Source organism: Salmo salar, chromosome ssa11 (assembly GCF_905237065.1).
Source record: "Salmo salar chromosome ssa11, Ssal_v3.1, whole genome shotgun sequence".
NCBI classification, from domain to species: Eukaryota; Metazoa; Chordata; class Actinopteri; order Salmoniformes; family Salmonidae; genus Salmo; species Salmo salar.
Window position 1 is genome coordinate 75,523,142 of NC_059452.1, and position 16,585 is coordinate 75,539,726.

Sequence of the window (16,585 nt, forward strand, 5' to 3'; positions counted from 1 at the left end):
GGCAGCAAAGCAGCCCCAAACCATGATGCTCACTACACCATACTTTACAGTTGGGATGAGGTTTTGATGTTGGTGTGCTGTGCCTTTTTTTCCCCACACATAGTGTTGTGTGTTCCTTCCAAACAACTCAACTGTAGTTTAATCTGTCCACAGAATATTTTGCCAGTAGCACTGTGGAACATCCAGGTGCACTTTTGCAAACTTCAGACGTGCAGCAATGTTTTTTTTGGACAGCAGTGGCTTCTTCCGTGGTGTCCTCCCATGAACACCATTTCTTGTTTAGTGTTTTACGTATCGTAGACTCGTCAACAGAGATGTTAACGTGTTCCAGAGATTTCTGTAAGTCTTTAGCTGGCACTCTAGGATTCTTCCTCATTGAGCATTCTGCGCTGTGCTTTTGCGGTCATCTTTGCCACTCCTAGGGAGAGTAGCAACAATGCTGAACTTTTTCCATTTATAGACAATTTGTCTTACCGTGGACTGATGAACATCAAGGCTTTTAGAGATATTTTTGTAACCCTTTCCAGCTTTATGCAAGTCAACAATTCTTAATCTTAGGTCTTCTGAGATCTCTTTTGTTCAAGGCATGGTTCACATCAGGCAATGCTTCTTGTGAGTGTTTTTTATAGGGCAAGGCAGCTCTAGCCAACATCTCCAATCTCGTCTCATTGATTGGACTCCAGGTTAGCTGACTCCTGACTCCAATTAGTATTTGGAGAAGTCATTATACTTTTTCCAACCTACACTGTGAATGTTTAAATGATGTATTCAATATAGACAAGAAAAATACAGTAATTTGCGTGATATTAGTTTAAGCACACTGCTTGTCTATTGTTGTGACTTAGATGAAGATCAGATCAAATTTATGCAGAAATCCAGGTAATTCCAAAGGGTTCAAATACTTTTTCTCGCCACTGTATTGGTTTTAATTTTGTGATGTCATAAAAAATTGTATGGACTTGGAAAGTAACTTGGAAAGTATATCCCCTTTATCTGTCAAGTTTCCATCCAATCCGTTGTGCATATAAAAAAACAATGAAAGTATTTTTGTTAAGATATTAATGTGATTTTAGGAGGAATTACAGAATATATCTCCTATAAACGGTTCATTGTAAGTAGCCACTCCCCGAATGAGGTCAGAGAGCGTGTCAGACTGACGGAACAATCCCCTTTTGACGAGAGTGCATAAAAAGCATTGCCAACGAAATTAACATTAGACCAGGAAACATGAGGCGGTAGATACATGTTTGAAATGGTTGTAACTTTGAACCTCAACACTAGGTGAAGAAATAAACTCACCTTATTTTAGACCAGAGAGACGGCAAGCTGCAGCTCATGTCCATCGTGGTCCGAATCCTGAATACCAACACTAAGAGGAAGAGGCGACAAACTCCCCTCTCAGACAATCACTGGTACAGCTGATTAGCTGTCCTGAGTAAAATGTCTCGCTCTTCAAACCACGCTACTACCCAAATCACTGTAGTACGCTACTCTCATCACCCCACTGGAACTATAGGCACGGCTGGCTAGCTTATCTTCAAATAAGCAGCTTTTGGAGTAAATGGATCAGAGTGAACTCTGTAGTTCTGTTCAGGACTACACAACGATCAAAGGCACCCACACGTAAATACATTCATGATTTCTTATTCATAACAGGCGTGGTTCGTGTGCAAGCTAAATTATTAATGTGAGAATAGTTCTGAAATGTATCGACGATAATTGTTTTTTTTCTTTCTCTCTCTCCCTCTCCATGTCGTGGTGTGGAAAGCCACCATATTGTTAACCTCTATGGGCTAGGCGGGACGAATTCGTCCCACCTACGTAACAGCCACTTGAAGCCTGTGGCGCGATTTTCAAAACCTTAAAAATCCTATTACTTCAATTTCTCAAACATATGACTATTTTACAGCTATTTAAAGACAAGACTCTCGTTAATCTAACCACACTGTCCGATTTCAAAAAGGCTTTACAACGAAAGCAAAACATTAGATTATGTCAGCAGAGTACCAAGCCAGAAATAATCAGACACCCATTTTTCAAGCTAGCATATAATGTCACATAAACCCAGAAGACAGCTAAATGCAGTACTAACCTTTGATGATTTTCATCAGATGACAACCCTAGGACATAATGTTATACAATACATGCATGTTTTGTTCAATCAAGTTCATATTTATATCAAAAACCAGCTTTTTACATTAGCATGTGACGTTCAGAACTAGCATACCCCCTGCAAACTTCCGGAGGAATTCGCTAACATTTTACTAAATTACTCACGATAAACATTCACAAAAAGCATAACAATTATTTTAAGAATTATAGATACAGACCTCCTCTATGCACTCGATATGTCCGATTTTAAAATAGCTTTTTGGTGAAAGCACATTTTGCAATATTCTAAGTACATAGCCCAGGCATCACGGGCTAGCTATTTAGACACCCGGCAAGTTTAGCACTCACCATAATCATATTTACTATTATAAAAGTTTGATTACCTTTTGTTGTCTTCGTCAGAATGCACTCCCAGGACTGCTACTTCAATAACAAATGTTGGTTTGGTCCAAAATAATCCATCGTTATATCCGAATAGCGGCGTTTTGTTCGTGCGTCCCAGACACTATCTGAAATGGTAAATCAGGGTCGTGCGCATGGCGCAATTCGTGACAAAAAAATCTAAATATTCCATTACCGTACTTCGAGGCATGTCAACCGCTGTTTAAAATCAATTTTTATGCCATTTTTCTCGTAAAAAGCGATAATATTCCGACCGGGAATGTCCATTTAGCTAAACTGAGGAAAGTAAACAAAGCTTTCGGTCGACGCGGGCACGCGCCTGAGTCTCACAGTACTGTAACCAGCCACTACCCAAACGCGCTACTTTGTTTCAGCCAGAGCCTGCAAAGCCACGATTCAGCTTTTTGCCGCCTTCTGAGACCCTATGGCAGCCGTAGGAAGTGTCACGGGACAGCTAAGATCCTCACTCTTCAATAAACAGAGACAAGAAGAACGACACCTTGTCAGACAGGCCACTTCCTGCCTGAAACCTTGTCAGGTTTTTGCCTGCCAAATGAGTTCTGTTATACTCACAGACACCATTCAAACAGTTTTAGAAACTTTAGGGTGTTTTCTATCCATATGTAATAAGTATATGCATATTCTAGTTACTGGGTAGGAGTGGTAACCAGATTAAATCGGGTACGTTTTTTATCCAGCCGTGTCAATACTGCCCCCTATCCTAAACAGGTTAAGTCCGCTTGAGACCTTTGTCTCATGTACTGAGTGTGTATGTTATCCTGTTATTATTTAGTTAGTTAGTAAGTAAATAATTTAACCAATTGTTGTAGTACTGAATCATGAGTAAGACTGGGGTTTTTGCAGATGCATGAGGTTACGACTGTTCAGAAGGATGATATGATAAGAGGTAACGATTAATATGTTGACTGTTTTATGGATGTGATAGGTAAAGACCTTTAGAGTTTAATTCGGGGGATGGTAACTCTTTAATTGTTACATGATTAATTTAATCTGGTAACAATTAAACATAGTTATTGGATTAAATAAATGACAGTCATCAGATTAATGAAAGTAAAGTCACGACACAAACTTGTTTTCTTTTTTGCTTTCTTGAGTAAGGCAGCTCCAAAATGCAGGTATTTCAGTCTAGGTCAGTGCTTTCTGAAGTGGTGGGGCAGCCAGCGGAAAATATGGAGCGTAGGTGTTGGTAATGTTCTCTAGTTGCACCGTGATTGGGTAATGTTCTCTAGTTGCGCCGTGATTGGCTCAGTGTTCTGTCACTCATGGGGACAGTCCCCATCCCAGAAGGCTCAAGGTCATTGGCCACAGATAAAATTAAGTCAAATGGGAAATCTGACTTCAGTGAGTTCAAGACAACTGGGAACTTGTAGAAAAATGAGCTCTGATTGGGAAAATACATTTTGAACATTCAACTCGGAATTGCAAGTCGGGAACTCGGCCCTCTTTCTAGAGCGCCGACCTGAAGATCACTGACGTCATCGTGATTCAACCTTGTTTTTTTTTCTCAAAATTCCCAGTTGTCTTGAAAGCACCATAAATCCAGAGAATGCCAGACTTTGATGACAAAATTTGCCCACGAAGGACCGCCGCACCTTCCTGTTCAAGTGAGCACAGCACAACAAGGTGTCCAAAAATGTATTGTATGCTGTTGCATAAATGATGTGATATGCCAGGGAGTTATGTATACTGTAGCTAAGAAAGTAATACTAAGTGTATGTTATGTAGTAAGCTGTTAGTAGACCATGTGCCTCACCCAAATAATTTGGTCCCTTTTCTCCCTCTTAATTTTGCCTATTGTTCTGACTCGGTGGTGCACATGTAGCCTATTAATCATCACATATTGTAAGAGCTTTCATTGTCTGCTTTCATTGTATGCCCCCTGTATTTATCTATGGTTCTGACTTGGTGTACAATAGCTGAATGCAGTGGCGATTTTAGCATGTAAATCTCAACAACAACCCAAGTGCTGGAAAAAAGTTGTTTGCTAGGAATGTCCAGAATATTTTGGTGTCTCATTCGTTACTCCGGTGTAGACAGTTGTGCCGGGATCCACGTTGGATCTAATATCACTAGCGAATTGAGGTTGATAATTTGTTGTTGTCTGCTTGATTTACAGCAGGGTCTCGTTAGATTTAACTGAGAAAGCATCAAGATAATGTGTTCATGTTTTCAAATGTTTTTGTGCCTTGGATTGGACACCGAGTCTACTGTGCACAATTCTGTAGGATAGACTATTGTGCAACACCCAATGCTATTCCAATACATTATTCTGGATATAATGACAAACAATTACATCGCCTAGTGGGCTTATTCACAATATTATCTGGTAATGAAATAACATGACAAATACATTTTGTTTTCCATGTTACACCTACAAAGAAAAATACAAGGGGCTTGAAGTAGCCAACTTTAACTTGATTTTGGAGCTCAGAAATTCAAGTAGGACTACTGGAATAGGCCTACCTTGAAAATGTGACATTTGCTGCTTGAAAAATCCTTGTGATTTTTGTAGCGAATTTATAAGTTACCCTGCTCCCCTATGCGTATCTGTGATTTCATTTTTTGATCAGTTTTTGTGAGTGATGTGGCCACTTTAGTGTGTTTCCTGCCGCTTCAATTGAAGGGTGTTGATTGTGCTACTCTGTTGCGGTAAAACCGCATGCGGTTATTATGCGGACGACAATGTGTTGTTTTTCACGCTTTGTCCAAAATAATAGTATGCAGTACGACAGGATATTTCTTAATCTAGCTCTTTATTAGCTAGCTATACTTGCCATGTTCACGTGTCTCATACCATGATCTACTGACCATGACCTCACCACCTGAGTGGTCTTAACCAATCATAGTGCAGTATGATACGGTGGCAAAAAAATGCATCCAATTACAATTCGGTATGTTTACACTTATGAATATTACAGACAACAGCTAATGTTAGCTTCAACTTGGTTTTCCATACAAATCCTTCCATTAAAAAAGGAACCTGGTTTTTGGTCATTTTCACATGATAAAAACCGTGATGGTGAGATTAATGCTACCGCTATTCATGGATTTATTATGGGTGCCTGCGTTGGCCACATAGGCTACAGAAAGATCGATATGCCTGCATCCAATGTCCACGTTATTCTCACACATTTTACAACGTAATAATCATTTATCAATGCATTGGCAAGGTCTAAAACATCAGTTATTCTTAAAGTGGTAATGGCCTATTTTTTTTTTAACACTTTTTTCATGCTTTTTAGGAGGGGTTCTATATTAGGCCGCTTATGTACAATTCGATAAATTATACAATTGTATAATATGAGGTTCCTGAAAATTGCAAATAAGTGCGTGAAAAAGTCCTTGAATTTGACTTGCCAATGTCTGTATGAACTCCACTTAAAGGATGTATAGTCCTAGGGCTATGGTATTGTATAGGTGGAGTTCTGGGTCAATTTTGCATATATTCACTTTTATTATTCCTCTAAGTACACATGTGGAAATGTTGATCCCAATGTCACACATTGGCCCCATTATTTATAGAATGACCCTGCAAAAAGGGTCAGTACAGATAGTCAGGGTAGTTATTGGTTAACTATTTAACTATTTAACTAACTATTTAACTAACTATTTAACAGTCTTATGGCTTGGGGGAAGAAGCTGTTCAGGGTCCTGTTGATTCCAGACTTGGTGCATCGGTGCCGCTTGCCATGCAGTAGCAGAGAGAACAGTCTATGACTTGGGTGGCTGGAGTCTTTGACAATTTTTAGGGCCTTCCTCTGACACCACCTGGTATAGAGGTCCTGGATGGTGGGGAGCTCGGACCTAGTGATGTACTGGGCCGTACACACTACCCTATGTAGCGCCTAGCGGTCGGATGCCAAGCAGTTGCCGTACCAAGCAGTGACACAGCCAGTCAAGATGCTCTCAACGGTGCAGCTGTAGAACTATTAGAGGATCTGAGGGCCCATGACAAATCTTTACAGCCTCCTGAGGGGGAAGAGGCATTGTTGTGCCTTCTTCACGACTGTGTTGGTGTGTGTGTGGACCATGTTATTTCCTTAATGATGTGGACACCGAGGAACTTGAAGCTCTCGACCTGCTCATCTACAGGCCCGTCGATGTGGATGGAGTGGAACACAGAAATTAACCTGTTGCATTAACATGTCAGTTTAAAGAGTGTGCGTCTGTGTGCGTGTGTGTTCACAGGGAGTTTGCCAAAGAGAGAGAGCGTGTGGAGAAGAGGCAGGACTTTCTGAAGCTGCGCAGACAGCAGCAGATAGAGAGAGAGCTGACGGGGTACCTGGAGTGGATATGCAAGGCAGGTCAGGCTCACCTCCACTCCTTCGAAGGAACACAATACGTTGATTAAAATGTTGACTTAGTCTTACCTGACACTTCGTTATCATTTGTCGCCAATTAGTAACGACACATATTTCTAAATGTTATGGTGTGGTGCTGATGGTGCTAGTCTCTCTGTGTGTACATTTGTGTGTTGTTACTAGGTGTTACTATACACTGAGTGTGCAAAACATTAAGAACACCTGCTCTTTCTGTGACAGACTGAGCAGGTGAATCCAGGTGAAAGCTACAGTATGGTCCTTTATGGATGTCACCTGTTAAATCCACTTCAATCAGTGTGGATGAAGGGAAGGAGACAAGTTAGAGAAGGATCTTTAAGCCTTGAGACATGTATTGTGTATGTGTGCCATTCAGAGGATGAATGGACAAGACAAAAGATTGAAGTGCCTTTGAACAGGGTATGGAAAAAAAAATGTTTTATGCTGCTGGGTTTTTCACACTCAACAGTTTCCCGTGTGTATCAAGAATGGTCCACCACCCAAAGGGCATCCAGCCAACTTGACACAACTGGGAAGCTTTTGAGGCAACATGGGCCAGCATCCCTGTGGAACGCTTTAGACACTTTGTAGAGTCCATGCCCTGATGAACTGAGGCTGTTCTGAGGGCAAAAGTGGGGGGGGGGGGGGGTGTAACTCAGTATCAGGAAAGGGTTCATAACGTTTGGTATGCTCAGTTTATGTTTTTAGGATGGTGACAGGTATTCACAGGTATGTACAGTTGGTGTGTGTATGTGTGTGTATGTGTAATTGTGTGTTTCCTTTGTGCGCGCTCGTGTGTGTGTGCGTCGTGGTGTATAACCCTGTCCTCTCCTGTTCCAGAGGAGGTGCTGCTGGCGGAGGAGGATGAGAATGCGGAGGAGAAGTCCCCTCTGGACGGTGCGTGGTACAAGAGGAAACAGAACCTCCCAGGTGAAAAGAGGGCTGGAGGTCTAAACTGTGGCCTGCTTTTCCATGGTACCCTACTGGGCTACCATGGTACCTTATGGTAAAAAAGGCACAGCCAGGTATGATTCACAATTTCCATGAACTTGCCTCGCCCTCCATTTTCAGATCCTGACGATTTTGCACCATGTCTTTCTGTGGTGTATAAATCGCTCAATTCGATTCATGCCATATTCAGGGTTCCATGAATGTGGTCTGGTTCTCTTTCACCTGGGTTATAGGGTTTGCTACACTGTTACAATGTGATAGAGTATCAGTGAGTGATTACTAAGGTCCAGGAAGACTGCTGTAATGAGATGCTTGTCTCATTCTGGTGTCTGCTGTCCCTTCACTAAATCTTGTTTGTCAGTCTTTTCTCTCTCTATTTGGTCTCTCTCTCTCTCTCTCTCTCTCTCTGTCTGTGTCTTTCTGTCCCTTATTTCTTACGCTCTCCCTCTATTTATTTCCCTTCACTCTTCTTGTTCTTGCTATCTCTCGCTCTCTCTCTCTCTCTCTCTCATCTCTTCCACTCTTTCTCTCCCTCTCTCTCTCTCGCACTTCCCCTCTCTCTCTCTCTCTCTCTCTCTCTTCCACTCCCTTTTTCCTCTTCTGTGTCATGGGCGGTTCTCTTCTTGTTCTCACTCTATTTCCCTTCTCTCGCTCTCTCTCGTTCTTCTCTTATTCTTTCCTCTTCTCTCCGACATGGGTGGTTCTCTCTGCGCCAGCTGGAGTGCAGTCATGTCCCTGCTGTCGCTCCACCCAGCCCCCTATATCCTTATTTTGTGATAGGCCCATAATCTCATCCAATTAGGTCTGGTGTGGGAGCCAGGGTTAATTAGGGGGATTTAGAGGGATGTCTTGATTGGATTAGGGTTGTACAATACGTGCTCGCGCACACACACACACACACACACACACACACACACACACACACACACACACACACACACACACACACACACACACACAATCATGCATGTACACAGACAAACACACACACACACACACACACACACACACACACACACACACACACACACACACACACACACACACAATCATGCATGTACACAGACAAACACACACACACACACACACACACACACACACTTCTCAGGTTAGATGACAGTACCGCTTGTCTAAATGACAGTACCTGCCTTCCTTCATTTAATAAATTAGTTACATGCTGGGGATTAAAATGATTGAGCTCACTGCCAGAGAAATGCCACTCAATGTATTGTTAGAGCTGAAAATGTCGATTTGACTAAATTATGTAGAATGGCACGTGAGGGCATTGGCCAGAATGCCAAACATTTCTGACAGAGCGAAGATAGCTTAAAGGGATGGAGAGAAATGAAAGAATGGATTTATAGGAGAAGATACAAATGTTGAAGCATTCTCAATCTGTCCATCGTTCTACTAAACACAATATCAGTTCTTTCTGTTTCACAATTGACTCATAACTCTCCAGATTATTGAGCTACAGCTCCGATCCTCATTCACAGAGAACATAATCGGAGCTGATTTTGCCTCAGAGCAGAGCATTGAGGAGGACCTCTAAATTCTAGAAGGGCTGTAAGTCTTAGAAAAGCCCCGTCTTTTGTGACATTGAAAGTCACGTGATGATCACATTCATGCGCGGCCGTTTTTCATTCCAAGGCTGCATGAATTGAAGCGGAAGGCAGAATCGGAGAATGAAAAATGTGATTGATGCCCACTATTCATAGCATCCAACTAGCTCACACAGGGGGGCTGTGTGTGTATGCGCATGCACACGTGTTTGTGCGTGTGCGTGCGTGCCTGCACATATTTGTGTATGTGTGTGTACATATCCTTACTCCTGCCTCTCTGCTGTGCTGTGTGTGTGCAGTGTTGAAACGAGGCAAGGTCAAGAAGAGTAAGAATGACCTGATCGGTGCTGAGGAGGGAGAGGATCACTTTACTGACATGTCCTCTGTTGGTAAGACTCAACCGTCCTGTACTCTTATCTGACTGACCAGACTCAACCGTCCTGTACTCTTATCTGACTGACTAGACTCAACCGTCCTGTACTCTTATCTGACTGACTAGACTCAACCGTCCTGTACTCTTATCTGACTGACCAGACTCAACCGTCCTGTACTCTTATCTGACTGACCAGACTCAACCGTCCTGTACTCTTATCTGACTGACCAGACTCAACCGTCCTGTACTCTTATCTGACTGACCAGACTCAACCGTCCTGTACTCTTATCTGACTGACCAGACTCAACCGTCCTGTACTCTTATCTGACTGACCAGACTCAACTGTCTGACTGACCCAGGGTTGCCATGTCTGCGGTTTTCTTGCCAAATTACGGCTACTTTGAAAACCGATGTCGCGGGTGAAAATCTATTGGTCGTGGGTTGCGGGTTTATGGGCTACTTCTAAATTGTACCGCGACCGCCATGCCATTTCTCTTAAAAAAGATATGTATATATTTCACTGGGACCAGCTGCTGCTGATTATCAGGCAGTGAGCAGGCTGTTAGTGAGTGAGTGAGTGAGTGAGTGAGTGAGTGAGTGAGTGAGTGAGTGAGTGAGTGAGTGAGTGAGTGAGTGAGTGAGTGAGTGAGTGAGTGAGTGAGTGAGTGAGTGAGTGAGTGAGTGGTGGGGAGGGCTGGAGGGGTGTGTGTGTGTGTGTGTGTGTGTGTGTGTGTGTGTGTGTGTGTGTTGAGAGCACTGGTTGAGAGAGCGCTGCAGCAGGCAGCTGAGTCACGGAGAAAAAGCAGCATGCACACAGGTCATGACACCAGTTTACCAGTTGTAGGTAGGCTATTTAGATTGTCGTTATGAAGACAACTATTTCCAACCCTTTTTCCTTAAAACATATTAACATGCAAGAACTGATATAATGATGACAAGCACTGGAAAACAACTTTAGGCGCACTAGAGCGCTTCAGATAAGTTGAAATAAAATAAACTGCATTCTAAAGTCGACTTTTCTAATGGGAAACCATATCAAGCAAAGGGTTTTTACGCATGCTCAGTTCTTGGAAGTTATGGAACTCCATTGGGTGCTTCTGTTATGGGGAAAAGTTCACAATGATACTGACATGGAGAATGATACATTTGCATTTGTTAGCCATCATGTAGGCTATTCATTTCTATGCCAATTTAGGCTACTGTAGCCTACCATTTGATACAATAAATATGTCAAAATGGCGATATCACTGGAGTCATTGCAAATCAATGTGCACCACTTGTGTAGCCTACCTGGAGCTAGAAAACAGATTTAATAAATAGCCTATAACTTCAGTTTGTTGTTGTAGCCTTGTGTTATTATGCAATTATTAATGGCCATGTTTAGTTAGGCTAATCAAATTAGAAGTTATCAATTGTGATCATGATCACAGCTCTATCGCAAATGTATCATTCTCCACATTTAATGTCAGTTTCATTGTGGAATTTTCCTGAAATGAGATGGCCTATCATGGGCTATATGCGACCTGCATCTAGCTCAGCAAACCATGGCAAAGTTGAATTGCAATTATAAACCCACATTTTAGTCAGTAGCCTATTCCTATTGAAATAAACAGTCACTCTCGCAAATAGGCCAGTTATAACGTTTTTTTTCCGGCTTAATTTGGCACATAATAACAGCACAATTGCCAGAAAATAGCCCAATATTCGTTTTTTTGAAGTTCGTCCAAGTATTTCTTGCACAGCGATTTCAAGATCCTCTGTCCAACTTTCATCACTTATACCCTCCTGTCGGATTTATCTATAGGTATGCACATGCGCAAAAGGGAACGCTGATTGGTTGAAAGCCATGGGATATCAGACCGTGTACCACGGGTATAACCAGAAAAATAATTTTAAATTTCTAATTATGTTGTTAACCAGTTTATAATAGCAATAAGGCAAAAAAATCCAGAAAAATGCATGTCAAAAATGTTTTGCATTTTAATGAGGGAAATAAGTTTTGACCCCGCTGCAAAACATGACTTAGTACTTGGTGGCAAATCACAGAGGTCAGACGTTTCTTGTAGTTGGCCACCAGGTTTGCACACATCTCAGGAGGGATTTTGTCCCACTCCTCTTTGCAGATCTTCTCCAAGTCATTAAGGTTTCGAGGCTGACGTTTGGCAACTCGAACCTTCAGCTCCCTCCACAGATTTTCTATGGGATTAATGTCTGGAGACTGGCTAGGCCACTCCAGGACCTTAATGTGCTTCTTCTTGAGCCACTCCTTTGTTGCCTTGGCCGTGTATTTTGGGTCATTGTCATGCTGGAATAGCCATCCATGACCCATTTTCAATGCCCTGGCTGAGGGAAGGAGGTTCTCACCCAAGATTTGACGGTACACGGCCCCGTCCATCGTCCCTTTGATGCGGTGAAGTTGTCCTGTCCCCTTAGCAGAAAAACACCCACAAAGCATAATGTTTCCACCTCCATGTTTGACGGTGGAGATGGTGTTCTTGGGGTCATAGGCAGCATTCCTCCTCCTCCAAACATGGCGAGTTGAGTTGATGTCAAAGAGCTCCATTTTGGTCTCATCTGACCACAACACTTTCATCCAGTTGTCCTCTGAGTCATTCAGATGTTCATTGGCAAACTTCAGACGGGCATGTATATGTGCTTTCTTGAGCAGGGGACCTTGCGGGCGCTGCAGGATTTCAGTCCTTCACAGCGTAGTGTGTTACCAATTGTTTTCTTGGTGACTATGGTCCCAGCTGCCTTGAGATCATTGACAAGATCCTCCTGTGTAGTTCTAGGCTGTTTCCTCACCGTTCTCATGATCATTGCAACTCCACGAGGTGAGATCGTGCATGGAGCCCCAGGCCGAGGGATATTGACAGTTCTTTTGTGTTTCTTCCATTTGCGAATAATCGCACCAAATGTTGTCACCTTCTCACCAAGCTGCTTGGCGATGGTCTTGTAGCCCATTCCAGCCTTGTGTAGGTCTACAATCTTGTCCCTGACATCCTTGGAGAGCTCTTTGGTCTTGGCCATGGTGGAGAGTTTGGAATCGGATTGATTGATTGCTTCTGTGGACAGGTGTCTTTTTTACAGGTAACAAACTTCGGTTAGGAGCACTCCCTTTAAGAGTGTGCTCCTAATCTCAGCTCGTTACCTGTAAAAAAGACACCTGGGAGCCAGAAATCTTTCTGATTGAGAGGGGGTCAAATACTTATTTCCCTCATTAAAATGCAAATCAATTTATAAAATTTTTGACATGCGTTTTTCTGGATTATTTTGTTGTTATTCTGTCTCTCACTGTTCAAATAAACCTACCATTAAAATTATAGACTGATCCTTTCTTTGTCAGTGGACAAGCGTACAAAATCAGCAGGGGATCAAATACTTTTTTCCCCCACTGTATATAGCCAATATAAAACGGATAAGGGCTGTGTCCAAAGAACAGCCCTTAGTTGTGGTATATTGGCTAAATATCACACCTTGGGCGTTATTGCTTAATCATAGCAGTCAAAACAAGTTAAATCGACATCCATTGATGGGAAATGATCTGGTGGGTTCAATAAGGGCAAATTCTCCTTTCTTTTGTGACATATTCTTAAGCTCACAATAATTATTATTTTGATGGAAAACCTAATTTTGCTTCTTAGCCTACATCGTTACAAATTACGCCGATATTCCTTCTTAATTCGCTCGATAACATTATAGAAAAAGGGTTTATTAGATAAATGTGGCAACTTCTCTGTTGCTGCCTTGTGGCTGGGTTAGACATTTTTGCTTGACCTGGCAACCCTGGACTGACCTCAACCTTCACCTTTGACCTTATTTGACTGACTCAACCTCCCAGTTTTTGTAGGGAACCCTTGACCTTTTACGTAATAACTTCTTGAGCTTGTCCTTACAGGTTGCACCATATCTAGGCTGTTGGTAATATGTCTCATTTTCACTCTCTGACCTTTGGCCTATTCAAATGTTTTCCTATCCTCATGCGTTGTTCTAATGCCTCAATGTATTTGACTGTTTTCTCTGGTATGTAACACGAACTAACAACACTTGTTATACAAGGAAACTGTTTTTTGAAGATTTAGCTTGTTTTACTGATTCTTTGTAGCATGTCACCTAGAGGGAAAATAGGTGTAATTAACTTTTCTTATTATACTGTAAAATTCCTCCAGCATATTGGAATTAGAGTTCAATTCATTTAATTATTTAAGTTCAGTTCGCTGCACAGGAAAAAAAAGATGTAATTGCTTGGCTTTGGGGGAAATGCTTCTAAGCATGATAACTGAACCCATTGGAGTGCATTCATATCAACGGAACCAGCTGGATTCCTCTCCTGACAACCTCCTGTGGCTGTTTCCCATCTAAGTGACTGTCATGGGGATACATGCGTTATTACGCCGTCAAATCTAACATTTCACTTGTTCTTATTCTAGGCTCAAGATCTGATTTCACTCCCGTTGAGGCAGATTACAACCTTGAAATGCAAAACATGTATATTTTCAGAGTGGAAAGCTCCAGTTATTTTAGAGCTTCTTCTTCCTTCTGATTCTTTAGATACTTTTTCTTTGGTCATTTTAGTCTTAGACATTTTAGTGTTAGCCATTTTTAGTCTTAGCCGTGAAGTTCTTTAATTAGCAAAGAAGCTGGGATTTATTCAGGTGGAATGTAGAGGAGGTGGAGTCTAAGTATGGAGCTTCTGGGTTTGATTACAGCCTGAAATAGCCTGAACATTCTTGTACGGTTCCGCCTCAGATACAGAAATACAAACTTAATGCTGGATGCAAATATCATTTTTGTAAACAATTTCAACATATATTGTAATATAATGTTCAAATCACCCTAGATTTGCCGATGATGGCGAGGATGAGGGTGATGATGATCATAATTATAATAATGATGATGATGATGATCATGCCGATGACGATGAACAGTAAATCCCTTTTGGAAAACTGACATGATGGATGGCGTTGAACACCTTTCTGTGATGACTTCACTCTTTTACCTACTTCCCCTTAGTGCCCCCAGGCTCACCGTTTGGCCGGGCCAGTGTGAAGAGCATTAAGCTGGACAGCTCATCCTACTTCCGCCGCAAGGAGAGGAGAATGCGTTTCTTCATCCGTCGCATGGTGAAAGCCCAGAGCTTCTACTGGACAGTCCTTTGTCTGGTGGGGCTCAACACACTGTGTGTGGCCATCGTCCACTACGACCAGCCTGAGTGGCTCACCACTGCCCTGTGTAAGTCACACACACGTGTATGTGCATGTAGTCAGTAGGCACACACACACACAGAAGCATACACACGCGCACACTTACATTCACTATCGAATGGATGATTATCGGTAGGTGCCGAATTAAATCAACAATGTCCTTCCATGTGTCCTCCATCCCTCTGGAACCCCAGACCTGGCAGAGTTTGTGTTCCTGGGTCTGTTCCTGTCTGAGATGAGCCTGAAGATGTATGGCCTGGGAGCCAGGAACTACTTCCATTCCTCTTTCAACTGCTTCGACTTTGGTGTAAGTCACCGTAAATGCCTTTGGAATACCTTGAAGAGCTAATTATGATCTATTTCAGATGCTAACTTAACCTGACTTACATGGCCACTGGATCAATTTTTTTATATGAGAATTAAATGTTGAATTGATTCATTGACAGTGACAGTGATTTGCTGTCCGAGTAGCAAGTAGTAGCTACTTTGTTACAGTAGTTCTTTCCCCCTTTTCTCCACTCCTCCTCTTTTCTCCTCTCCTCTTTTCTCCTCTCCTCTTCTCCACAGGTGATAATAGGGAGTATACTTGAGGTGGTGTGGTCGATGATCAAACCAGGGGCATCCTATGGCATTAGTGTACTGAGGGCTCTTCGTCTGCTCAGGTTATTCAAGTTTACCAAGTGAGTGAACACACATTTGAGTCCACACATAGGCCGACACACGCTTGCACTCACTTCGTGAGGTCTGGCGTTGTCCCACTCTGTCAGTGTATAATCCTATTAACCTTTTACTGCAGTGGGCGAAATCAGGGTCACCGAGTGTTTCTTGGTAGTCTTAAACAAATCTACTTTGAAACTGTAACGGCCGTCATTAAAGGTAGACCAAGGCGCAGCGTGTTGAGTGCTCATATTTCTATTTATTATACTGACACACTATAAACAAAACAAGAAACCGACAGCCAAACAGCTCTGTCAGGTAAGAATTACTAAACAGAAAATAACGACCCACAAAATCCAAAGGAAAACAGGCTACCTAAGTATGGCTCCCAATCAGCGACAACGATGTACAGCTGTCCCTGATTGAGAGCCATACCAGGCCAAAACAAAGAAATACAAAACATAGAAAAAAGGACATAGAATGCCCACCCTAGTCACACCCTGGCCTAACCAAAATAGAGAATAAAACCCTCTCTATGGCCAGGGCGTGACAGAAACAATAGTATACACCTCACACACATGGTTATGGGCTTAGAAAACAGAAGACTCCTGTACCATGTCAGATATAGAGTTTCAAGGTATTACATTTAGAGTTTGAATCCCAATATTACACTTTATATTCATCACAGAAGACTAACAAAAAATATGCCAAAAACAGTTTATTAATTATGAAATGATGAAAACTATTAATAACATTCCACCCATGAGGACACTAGGTTATTTGACTGCAGGAAAAGGCTACCGTTAGGTAGCAGTCATTTTATACTCACTAGATTAGTAATCCTTTGATTCACAACAATATAGGACATTTTTTCTCCCTGTCCATTCACTATCGCCCTCTCTCTCTCTCGCTCTCTCTCTTTGTGTCTCTTTCTCTCTCTTTCTATTTCTCTCTCTTTCTCTCTCTCTTCTTTCTCTTCTTCCT

General features: G+C 42.1%; 1 protein-coding gene across 1 annotated transcript in view; it reads left to right on the top strand.

Annotated features, from left to right (window-relative positions):
• Nucleotides 1-16,585, top strand: part of cacna1bb (calcium channel, voltage-dependent, N type, alpha 1B subunit, b) — a 219,981-nt gene that overhangs the window by 118,567 nt on the left and 84,829 nt on the right. The window contains exons 9-14 of the mRNA XM_045689930.1: nt 6,724-6,839; nt 7,695-7,751; nt 9,667-9,756; nt 14,754-14,972; nt 15,139-15,251; nt 15,512-15,624. Of these exons, the coding sequence (XP_045545886.1) occupies nt 6,724-6,839; nt 7,695-7,751; nt 9,667-9,756; nt 14,754-14,972; nt 15,139-15,251; nt 15,512-15,624 (708 nt within the window). The remainder of the gene's footprint in view (nt 1-6,723; nt 6,840-7,694; nt 7,752-9,666; nt 9,757-14,753; nt 14,973-15,138; nt 15,252-15,511; nt 15,625-16,585) is intronic.